This window comes from Lygodium microphyllum, chromosome 17 (genome assembly GCF_053477565.2).
Source record: "Lygodium microphyllum isolate KBCC chromosome 17, Lygodium_microphyllum_v1.1.10, whole genome shotgun sequence".
Taxonomy (NCBI): domain Eukaryota; kingdom Viridiplantae; phylum Streptophyta; class Polypodiopsida; order Schizaeales; family Lygodiaceae; genus Lygodium; species Lygodium microphyllum.
In genome coordinates this window covers 56,336,128-56,348,674 of record NC_141151.1, presented here as the reverse complement: position 1 = coordinate 56,348,674, position 12,547 = coordinate 56,336,128, and the positions used below count along the sequence as shown (strand labels likewise).

Genomic DNA, 12,547 nt, shown 5'->3' with positions numbered 1-12,547 from the left:
TGAGTTTCCAAAAAGTGAGGCAGCTCTACCTCAAGAAGCACAAAACACTAATAATAAGCATAACCAAATCTTAGCAATAGGGCAAGGACAGAAGATGCATGGCAATCTTGGAGATGTTAATTCGATGTCTTTTGGACAATAAAGTATGCATCCCAATGTCAGGCATCCAAGATACTTTGGAGGTGGCTCCATATACCATGCAAAGGCTAGTCATAATTCAACTCTAATGATGTATGGCCCAAATACTTTTTGTATGCTACAAGTAATGCATGAAATGCATGGTCCAATGTATCCAAGAATGGCTGGAGTTATGCATAATCCAATGTGTAATTACATTGGCATGGTTCCTTATGCACAAAACAGAAATGTTTGGGAATGTAACTGCCACCCCAGTGTATATGGGGCTCATGGAATGATTGCTGGTTCAATGAATGCTTCGTTTGATATTGATGATGACGTAAATCCAGCCAATGCACCCTTTTGGGGCCACCTATTTATGATGATGTGACTCCAAAAGGGAAAGCAAAAGACTTTAATGAGGGTGGCAAAGCAATGAGGTTTGAAGTTGTCACTAGTGCACAAGATAAGCTAAAGGCCTTAATCTCCATTCAACAATTTGATGCTGCCTATTCAAGAGGGAACTTCATTGAGTCATCTAAAGTGCACAAGGCAACCACTTTCTTGAAGGGTAATGTTTCACGAAGACGTGAAAATTTGATGCTTTGCTTATGTTTAATTGACATTTAATTAAAGGATTAATCAAATGTGCAATTAAAAGATGCACATGTGAGGTGCACGCTACTTTCTCACAGTTGAAGATCGAAGGACCCTATGAAAAAGATAGGTGTCAAAGGCAAAAGTTGTAACAAGTTACACTTGTTAGATTCTAGGTGAATTTTGGTGTCAGTCTGCCCCTAGGACTATTAATTGGCCATTAAGTGTTAGTGTTGACACTAAGGACTAGGCATTAATTAATGGATTAATGCTTGTCCAAGGGTCAATTAATGCATGGGACCACTTTGGGTTGCAAATGGCCTAGCCAATTAATTTTTGGATAGGCAAGGTCAATTTTCTGGGCATGGATTAAGGGCTGAATTAATTTTCAAAATTAGTTAATTTTGAAAATTAATTAAATGGCTGGAAATTGCTGAAAATATATTAAGAAAGCTGCCACTTGGCAAAACTTTCCCATGCAAGTGGGGGAATGGCTAAATAGGGCTGAAGAGAGAGGGAAATCTCGTTTTTTCATTTTGGAGCTGTTGGAAAGAGGTGTTGGACTGTTTGCTGCCAGCTTTTGGGGCCAATTCCCAACCATTAGAGACCATTTTGGTGATGGAGATTGCATATTCTTGACCTTGGGAAGCTGACAATTGCTGCTGATGCACTTTCTCTTGAAGATCACAGTCTCTGATGCTCCTATTGTGGTTTGTGCATCCGTTTAGGGCTGGTACAGCAAGGCAGCAAGGCAGCAGCTGATTTTGATTGGTTCTTCGCAACAAATCTCAAAATTTTCTCTCTCTACAACATTCTCTCATCTCCTTCAACCTATGCTTAGCCATTCTCAGCAATTCTCAGCCATTCGGAGGAGATCTCAACCATTTTTGGTGGGCTGATCTGTAATTTCTACAGTAAACCCTAATTCACAGCAGAAATTAGGGTTTAGCAACCACATTGGGATCCGTGCCAAAGATTGAAGGCTCAAGGGACTGAAATCAACAGCTGATAATTGAATATTATCAAGGGATTTCAGGAGCCAGCCCATCCCGAATCGATTTGGGGCAGCATTTGGCTAGCCAAGGGTCAAATTGGAGAAGAAGTCCTGGGCGAAACAAGGGGCAAATGACCGAAAAGGCTTGCTGGACATTTATGACAGCAAGAGCAATTGGTTAGCAAGAGGAGATTGAAGAATCTCAAGTTGTACTCCTTCCAATTGAATGAAAGCTAAAGACATACCGCAAGGGGCACCAATTTTGGGGCCAACAGGGTGTCTACTGTCCAAGAATGTTATGGCAAAGTGTGTATTTCATTTTATGTGCATTTATTTATTGCTGTAATTAACTCTTAAATCAAGTTATCACCACCCATTCCAAGAAGGAAGCTTGGTTTCATAATGCTTTGCAAAGGTGGACATCACTTCTTATGCAAGGTAGAGCACCGTCAACTTGGATACATTTTAAGCAAGTGTTTGCAACTACATGGTTGACGAGTGCCTTTGAAGTTGATGTAATGACTGCTTGGCATAAGCTTCATGCTTCTCCATGCAAGAACTTGGAGAAATATAATTAAATGTTTTGGGAGGCACTACTGCCCATTACTTCTCCTATTGTGTTGTCCCACTTTTGGAGCAAATAGAGAAGTATTGTTGTAGGCTGCCCAAGGAAATTAGAGATTTTTGCAATAAACAACACTAATCAGCATGTCTCAACAAATTGAAACAGCATGTATATCATATGCTTTGCTACGTTGTAAGTCTTTTCACTTCAAGGGAGACAATGAGAAGCCCAAAAGGAAGTCTTCCAAGACTAAGAAACCAAGCAAGTTTGATTTTGAGGCTAGAAAAAGGCAAAACCAACAAAGGGGAAAATGCAAAAGTGCTACCCAAAATAAATGTTTCATTTGTAAACAAGAGGGGCGTATGGCTAAGGACTACCCTACCAGGCAACAAACTGAAAATGCTGAAAATGAGGGTGATCAAAAGGGATCAAAAGGGAAAGAAGCCCAAAACCCACTAGTAGTCTCGTCCCCGATGGATTTAGCGAACAACCTAATAATGATGTAACGGAGCTACATAAAGCTTGGGGTAAAGTGAGAGATCAACACACATTAATTTTCTTTGATCTAAATCCATGTGCAAACTTTATCTCCATAGACATGGTTGCATGTCATGGCATCACAAAAGATGAGATGAAACCCATGGGAGAAATTGGTATGGCATGTAAAGGTTATGTAGAACTTGTCATACCCATCATTGGAAAGCTTTAGTCGCACATTCAAAGTGATGACAACAACAAAGACTTAAGCTTAAAGGGAAATCTATTCTCGTTGTATCCACTTCTACTATTTACAAAGTAATGAAAAATCATCTTTCAACTTACTTAGTGTTTGCAAAGGATAAAGATGATAATGAAATGGTGGGTAATGTGTCTAAATTAGACAAAGATCGTGTGCCATTTTTAAAAGAGTATATTGATTACTTCTCATAGTCGTTACTAAGGCAACTACCACCTAAAAAGCCTAAGGATCATGCCATAGATTTGATTCCCAACAATACCTCGCAAAATAAGCCACCTGTCAGAAGTGGGGTAAGAATGGAAGCATAGACAAGTAGCATAGACAAGTGCTTAAATAAACTATTGAACACAAGACAAAAGAGAAAGGAAACAGAAGAACACTGGAAAGGAAGAGAACTCAAAGATGTGCTCAAGAAATGGAATCCATATGCCAAACACAAGATAGTCATACAACAGTGAGTCATTGGCTATGTGGGCACTGATGTACCTCTGGAAGGGGACACTCCATGTGTCAAAGATGTGCTCAAGAAATGGAATCCATATGCCAAACACGAGATAGTCATACAACAGTGAGTCATTGGCTATGTGGGCACTGATGTACCTCTGAAAGGGCACACTCCATGTGTCAAAGTTGGTCCTATACCTGCATAACATGCAGCAAAAATGACTAAATGGTGTCCTTAGGCTCAAACTTCATCTACTGAAACTGGCAATAAGGAGTCACTACATGCATAGTGAAAGGTGCCACGTGCAAAATTTGAAGCTTCGACCATACATCAGGAGATGTTCTATAGGAGATAATCGCCGGTAAAACTTTTTTTAAGATACATTAAAGAATAGCAAAATAGGCATGCGCATCATCCAAATCCCATGTAAGCACAACTTCCTCATGGTTGTCCTCACATCAAAATCTTCGAGAAGTGGAAAAGGACACTGAGGACAAGGAATAGTTCCATAAACAATATAGCAAATCCGCTTCGACACAAACCAAGCTTTCATCACAACACTTTATGTAAGATAGACAGGTCCATGTAACTTATCATCTATAGAAGTACAGAGAGGAGCCATATGGAGAGGATAAAAAGAGCATATAGAAGGTAGACAAAGAGAGGAGGTAGCCAACCAAGCATCAAAAAATATAGAATAAGAGAGTTCGCACACAATATTGAATATTCACACGTTGATCCCAAAGACAATCTCATACCATGTCAAAAGTGGAGCAGCAATGGAAGCATGGATAAGTTCTGAAATAACCTGTTGAACACAAGACAAAAGAGAAAGAAAACTGACAAACATTGCAAAGGAAGAGAACTTAGAGATGTGCTCAAGAAACGAAATCCATATACCATACCAAACACGAGGCAGTCGCGTACAATAGCGAGCCACTGGCTAGTGAGCCATTGGTTGCATGGGCACTGACACCAACTCCTCTCTCCAACAAAAAGTCCACCAGAAGAATGATGATGACTAAAGAGGAGGAACCCCACAACAAATAAGCATGAAAAAGGCCTAAAATAGCCACTGGTTGGCCAACATTAAATGCTAGTCGACTAGCATAAAATGCCACACAAATTAATCACAATAAAATGCCTAAAATAAGGACAAGTGTGCCCAACCCTAGTTGGCATTCACTAACTCACACATGAGCTGACAATCCTACTAACACCACCATATATGATGAGTGCAACCCAACAACAAGAGATTATAAGCCAAGTTAATGCAGTGTTGCAAAAGGGGCTAATTCAGCCCAACTCATCTCCATACTACTCTCGCGTTATTGGTGTAGAAAAGGATGGTTCATGGCATATGTGCATTGACAATCGAGCCTTGAATAAGATCACAATCGAGAATTACTTTCGATTCCAAAGATCAATGATATCATGGACAAATTGTAAGAGTCTATCATTTTCAATCCCATACACTTTAAAATCATCCAATTCGCACTAGGCCTAAGGATGTGCCTAAGGCACCTTTTCACACTTTCTTTGGCTTGTATGATTTTTCGGTTACGCCATTTGAACTCAGGAATACTCCAACCACCTTCCATCGCATGATGGATAGAATTTTTAAGCCATACAAAGCATTTGTGGATACATTCTTTGATGACATGATTGTTTATTCAAAGCATGAAAAGAGGAGCATCAAAAACACTTAGCTACAATATTGTATGAGCTACGAAAGCATTGGTTGGTTACAAATTATAAGAAATTTCAATTTTTCTTGCCTGAGATTTACTTTTTACGCACATTGTATAGGTTGATTGTGTAAGCATTGACCCTACTAAGCATTTGAGGATACATTCTTTAATGACATGATTGTTTATTCAAAGCATAAAGATGAGCATTGAAAACACTTGGTTACAATATTGAATGAGGTAAGAAAGACTTAGTTGGTTACAAATGATAAGAAAATTCAATTTTTCTTGCATAAGATTTACTTTTTAGGCACATTGTATAGGTTGATTGTGTAAGTATGGACCCTACTAAGATTGAAGCTATATATTCATGGTTACATTTGAAAAACGTACATGAGATCTACAATTTTTTCAGACTTTGTTCATATTATAGATTGTACATTTGTCACTTTGCTGAAATTGCTTCTCTATTGCATGATTTGCGAAAAAAGGGTGTATCTTTCAAATAAACAATTGTGAAAATTTTAGCATTTGACAAGTTAAAAGAAAAGTTAACTTCAGATCCAATGCTTGTGTTCCCAAATCTCAAGAAGTCATTCGATGTATAGTGTAACGCATGTGGTAACAACATAGGGATTGCTTTGATGCAAGATGCACGTGCGGTTGTCTATGAGAATCATATTCTCCATGGTGGAGAGAAGACTTTATAGATTTATGGAAAATAATTGCTTATTGTAATTCATGCATTATCTACATGGAAACACCGTCTTCTTAGGGCAAATTTCACAATATCCAAACCAATCTTGATTCTTATATGAGATGGGCAAATTTTCTCTCCATGTTTCACTTTCAAATTATGCATATAGTGGTAAGAAAAATGTTGTGGCTGATGCATTATTAGCAATACCTTGCTACGATTTATCACACTCAGTTGGATGTCATGAAAGAGTAATATGCAATTGATTCAAACTTTGGGATGTTCATGATCAACTTTACAATGGCTAGAGGCATGAGTATTATGTACTCCAACCCTATGTGATTTGCAAATTGACTTGGAAATGGTAACAATCCAAAACCTATGTTGGGCAATGAAAGACATTTGCAAAAGTTTTCAAAAGTTATATTGGACAAGTAGTAGTGGATGCCTAGTGGCAATCTTGGTCTTGTACATTAAATGGGCCCTTAGAAATGACTTGTGATACCATTTGGACTAAGGAAAAATTAAACCTTCAATGTCGAGACTAAGGTTAATGAAAGTTGGAACAACTTTCAAGTTCAAAGGCTTTAGCTTATTAAATGTGTATAGACAACGACCAATTCATGGGCAAGGATAAGAGGATTTTTAATCTCCACAATTATTATTTACTAGAAAATCAAAGTCTAGAGGCTAAGTCTACACTAGAGTCTAGAATGTTGTCACTTGGCAAAAGGAGAGAAAGTTGTTGATAGTCTTGTGTCTTGCACAATCATCTCTTGCATACGCCCCTCAATCTAAGTCAAATGAGCAACCAACTGTATGTTAGAGATCAACATTTCTTTATTATTATTTTGTTGATTATCAAGTTCACCAACAATTTTTACCACAGATTCATGCAATCAACCAACTTTGGGCAGATTTAGCTATTTATAGCTACTCCTCCACTTAGCTGGTTATTATCTTTAGCAAGTTTCTTGCATACTCCGACATTCAAGGCTCTCCTTCACCTTTCCATAAACATTTTATATATTGCATTTTCAAAGCAAGATACGTATCTCGCTATTTCAATGTATTATTTGATGTCACTTATTTTAATGTGTACTTTATTTTTTTATTAATGAGTCATTCATTTTAAGGAGTTAATATTGGTGGCATATATTTATTTGCACTTTTTTTTAATGAGTTGCTTATTTTAAGAAGTTATAATGGTGGGCCGAAGCATAAACTTATTTGTTAATTGATACTTTACGCCACATCCATATGCAATGGGTGGTGGCAAGATTTGGCAAGGGGACACCTATGCACCCTTGAAATTTCTAAATAGGTGTTTTAAAATTCCGACAACACTCCAACTTTGGCATTTCCATTTCAAGCTGTTGAAATGCCATTTTAGGAAACTATGGATACCTTGCAAATTACTTTGACATTTTTTTGAATCCCTAGACTTTGTCAATATAAAGGCACCCTTTGCATACTATTTTAACTCTAAGTAGTACAAGTTCTTCAACTTCTTTTACTGCCCTCCCTCGCAAATGTGTATACGTGTGTTTGCCATATCCTATTCCTCATGAATCCCTCCATGCTTGCTTGCTTTCTATGATTTTATTCATAATCCACATCTATTCAACAATTACAAGATGTAATTAACCAAACTATCAATTTGCAAACCACACATCATGATTTGTTTGTGTTTAATAAGCACATGATAACTACACTAATCCCCCAAGCATTTGTAAGCTCCGAAGTTTTAGTAAGCATCATTTTTAAGTTACTCAAGTTACGATATAATGCTTGGAAAGTAGCTTTACCTGATATTCTAACCACTGCTTCACACATTTTGGTTTGCATCGCTCCTCCAAGTCCTTCTTGGGATCCAGAACCTCATCAGCGTCATCCGACCTGACAAAACAAGAAAGGTTTCAATAAAGTCCTAGAAAGCCAGTACTATAGATTGAACAGACAAGACAAGACTATATTGGAAACATTATGATTATCAAAACGATTCAAGAAAAGCACACAAAATCCACCCCCAAAATTAATCCATGAAGCATAATACAGAATTATTCGTAATAGCTGTAAAAAGACAGCAAGAGAACACCAAACAAAGTCAAAATCTAAAGCCTACAAAGCACCAATTTATCTCCATAACTGTCAAACTCAAACCTTGAACACTCAAAACTCTAAGATCATGTAAGCCCCACAGCAAATTAATGACACACGCTGGGTACTACAATGCAAGAGAAAAACATGCACCCCCAAAATAAATCCATGACGTTTTGAAATAGCTTTAAAAAATGAGCACAAGAACACAAAACAAGTCACTTCTAAAGCCTAGGAAGCACCACTGTATCTCCCTAACTGTCAACTTGAACCATGAACACTGGAAATCCTCTAAGGTTATGTAAGCCCCACAGGAAATTGATAACATGAATTCATGCATTGTCTGCTACAATGCAAGAAAAAAATACAGCAAAACATGATAGTGGATACAAAATGCAAATGCAGCTCACGGACGTGCACAAAGGCTCATCACTTGCTGATATCCTAGTGTTGCGCAATAAGCACCATAATGAGCTGACAAGCTCAGCATTGGAAGGAGTAGCAGTCAAGAGAGCTATGGCCCCATAGCAGTATCGGAACTACGTGAAAATTACGACCTAGCGTTTATCCAGCATCACAAGCAGTTGCAGAAAGGCATGCATTATATTTAGTGTGATTGCGGCAACATTACTACAGTAATAGCAGATGCTGCAGAATGTTGCGGCTTGCTTTGGCAGCCTCTGCGCAGCATGACGAACTAAATTACGCAGACAAGAGAGCTGAATCTTCAATGACTTCTGTCGGAAAGTCGAAAAACGATACCAACGCCCTGCGGATCAAGTGCATTCAGATTCCAGAACCTTAAATCGACTGGAAACCAAAGAAACCCTAATAGCAGACAAACGAATCGATTGAGAAAGACTCCGATATGAGAAAGAGGTAAAAAAGACCCAGAAAGATCAAGCAAGGCAGAGATGGTGGAAATGCCTTACATGGCGATGATGCGTGAGGCCGCCGCAGAAGAACGTTCAGCAGATACGCAGGCCAAAAAGAGAGGAGACTTCAAATGACTTTCTTCTCCGTGTCCAAACTTTTGGATTTTTGTATGATTTGCCCTGCTTCAAAATCAAAATTAGTTACAATTTAGAATAGCCCTTGGTGAAGGGCGAGCTTGTAAATCAAGTTTAATCAACTACTAAGGCAAGGAAGCTAAATGAGTATCACCAAAATGGAGACGCTTCAATCTCATATTTTAAAGAGTCAATCTAAGTTTCAGCACTCTGCAAGGGTGCGTGTATGCAATGACATCTCCCAAACAAATTTTTGTCGCATGAGCTTTCATATTTGTTGTAGTAGAAGTGAAAGACAATAGAGGGGGGGGGGAAGGGCAGTTGTAAATCTAAAAGTTTTTCATCATGGACCAATTGTGTATTGAATTTGAACCTTCACCAATGAATTGAACGATTGAGATGTCAAAACCACTATGTTGGAAGAATTTTGGTGAAACTTTGTGATCGTTGTTTTTTTTCTAGCTCATCACCCTATTGGCCCCTCATACCCTAGTGCACCCTCACGCTTGGTCTAAGATATTTTATATATATTGAAAGAAGAGAAACAAAGTTGGGTTCAATTGGGAGCAAGCAAGCAAGTGGGAAACTCGGCACACGTGTCAATGCAAGGGGTACCTCATCCTAGATGCAACTCAAGCAAGTGGGAGATGATCAAAGGCTAGATGGTGGGTCTATATACAAGCTACGCAAGCTAGATGACCAAGGAACAATGGATGTAGAAGGCTATTTTTCACACACTAAGGGTAAAAGCTTCAATCCTACCAAAGTGGCCAAAGGCTTGTTAATCAACATGCGAGAGATAATTGATGTAAGAAGGAAAGCTCCAGAGGGCTTGAACAAGAGATTCCATAAGGTTTATGTATATCTTCTTATGGAATCTATTTGTTCTTGTTATTTTGCTCTCTCTACTAGTAGTCTTCTTTTCTCTTTTATGGGGTTCATCCCATCAAATGACAATTTCAATCTCACAAGTTCAAGGGAGCATTCCATGCATATTAATCCCTTATAGATTTGTTGTACAAGCTTCTACTAAGTCCTTAGATTCCAACTAGAGAAAGATTCAATTCTTTTCAATTCGATGGGATTTAGGGGGGAACATGGTTTATTGTTAACCATGGCTCCCTATCTTCTCTATTGAAGATGTGCTTCACACAAGTGCCATGTTTGGGTTCTATTCCCTAATCTACATGCCATCTTTGAGACATATGTTCCCAATATTGCTTCCAAACTAGGCAAGGATTGATATGTCCATCTACCTCTAACCTTAGAGGAGAATGCAAGGCATGTATCTTTTGGGACTAACGATTTGAAATTGCTAGAGGTGTTGGAGATCCAAAGTACCCATAACACCCACAAGAACTGCTTAGTGTTTGTGGAGCTAGAACTTAGGATTACCAATGTCAATATCACTGTGACACAACCAATACCATAGACCCAAGGTCATAGCTTTTACAAAATCGTTTGGTTAGCGTAAAGCTAGATTGGGAGATATTTGTGTTTGTATACTTTGTTGGTTTTTCAATAATCCTGTATGATACTAACTCAGCCAAGGGTTAGTAGGGATAAGGGAAGTGTGCATATGTAGTATAAAAATCACTTTAAATAAATAATCACATAAGGTTATTAAAAACTTAGAGGAGAATGCAAGGCATGTATCTTTCGGGACTGATGATTTGAAATTGCTAGAGGTGTTGGAGATCCAAAGTACCCATAACACCCACAAGAACTGCTTAGTGTTTGTGGAGCTAGAACTTAGGATTACCAATGTCAATATCACTCTAACACAACCAATACCATAGACCCAAGGGTCATAGCTTTTACAAAATCGTTTGGTTAGCGTAAAGCTAGATTGGGAGATATTTGTGTTTGTATAATTTGTTGGTTTTTCAATAATCCTGTATGATACTAACTCAGTCAAGGGTTAGTAGGGATAAGGGAAGTGTGCATATGTAGTATAAAAATCACTTTAAATAAATAATCACATAAGGTTATTAAAAACTTCATAAATTATTGCACTTTCAATAACTCATTCAAAAGCATATAATGGGATATAATAAGTATTAGAAATTTTTAATCCAACAAATATCCTATTGCTTTGTGAATCCACTTCTCTTGGGTGTCTTTAGGTTTAGATACCTTGATCTCTAGTTCTCATTAATTTTTTTGTGTTTCATCGAGACCTTGAGCAAGGTTTTACCCTCCTCAATGCAGAGGTCATTAGCTTTTGTTGAAGAAATTGGTGACATATATTAATTTATAGAAATGAGATTACCCTTCCTAAAACTTGTGGTAATCTTCATGTTGGGTAAGGCCAAGTATGTGCATTGAGTGTCATAATTAATGTTACATTATCATTTGAAAGTTCTACTCAATAAGGTTTCCTTCCCAACTCTATTAGTGCATAGAACATTATAGGGAGACTTTCAATCTTGATGCTCAGCATAACTTTGCACTTTCCTAGTATGTTGTACAGTTTTCCCCCATATGAGTTAATCTTGTAGTTGTTGGCATCGATTGAGATTTCTTGTTTTGTATCCAAGCATCACTTAAACCTATCAGACTTATAGTTAATATTTTAGAGAAGTCCCCTTTGGAACTTGTGCACATATATACATGTATAGAGGAGGCTCACTTGCCCCACCTCACTAACCTCTCACACACTCTCTCTAGCAATGGAGAGTCTTGAGGGATGATCGGATCACTTGCACCAAAAAGTAGAAGGATGAGTTGTGAAGCCCTTCCATGATCTGAAGATGATGACCCTTTCTATGCCTTGATCAGAGGATTCGAGTCGGAGTTGGAGGAGGTGGATGACTTTGCAAAGGAGTTTGTATCCTACTACTCCTTCTCCTTCTCCTCCTCCTCCTTCCTCAAACCCCCTAAATGTATGCAATCCTTACACAAATGTCCCTTCTTGCTACAATGATAGCACTAGGCCTTCGACTTCTTCTTCATCCGGTACCCTTTCCTTGTCTTTGGGATCACTTTTTATGATGCTCACTGGCACTAGGACACCTTTCTCAAAGTCTCTTTACTTGACTTGTTTATTAAACCATGGCTTTTGGTGATCATTTTTTGCAAATCAGTGCATGTGTAGCCAAGAGTTGATTTTTTTTATAAACACACAAGCTCGATGAGACATTTGATCCAAACTTCTTTGCCCTCCCAACAATATGGCACTACAATTCGTAAACTAGGGACAAAGAATTTAGCTAGCAAGATTGCACCCATTTCATATATTACTTTTTGAAAGGTGTTTGTCTAGTTGCATGCTTGTAGGCCATGCGATATCACAAAAGCACCGCCATGAGTTTGTTATCATAATAACTCCTAAAGGTATAGACTATCTTAGTAAGGAGCAATGTTCATGAAAAACTGAGGTTTTATGTAAACTAAATTGCAAAAATTTTAGAAAAACATTCAAAATTTAAAGAAAAAGGTTTAAAACCTTAAACAATTGAAATGTTTTTGTTATAAAAATGGAAAATACGTCTAATTTGATTCAAAAATCCCTCCAAAATTTTGAATTAAAGGTTTTTGTATCTACTATTAGAATGCTTTTCATGAACACCAATAAGGAGAGTGATTAAAGTCT

The 12,547-nt window shown here is 37.9% G+C and overlaps 1 protein-coding gene across 3 annotated transcripts in view; it reads right to left on the bottom strand.

The window, feature by feature from the left end:
• The window catches only part of LOC148021914 (cytochrome b-c1 complex subunit 6-1, mitochondrial-like), a 31,149-nt gene extending 22,122 nt beyond the window's left edge, over positions 1 to 9,027 (bottom strand). For 2 of the 3 annotated variants that reach the window (XM_087697429.1, XM_087697431.1), the window contains exons 1-2: positions 8,875 to 9,027; positions 7,651 to 7,741 (exon numbers count right to left, since the gene is read on the bottom strand). In XM_087697429.1, the coding sequence (XP_087553555.1) occupies positions 7,651 to 7,741; positions 8,875 to 8,876 (93 nt within the window). In that variant the 5' untranslated portion in view covers positions 8,877 to 9,027. The remainder of the gene's footprint in view (positions 1 to 7,650; positions 7,742 to 8,874) is intronic. The other variant, XM_087697430.1, reaches the window with a different exon arrangement.
• Between the last annotated feature and the right edge of the window lie 3,520 nt (positions 9,028 to 12,547).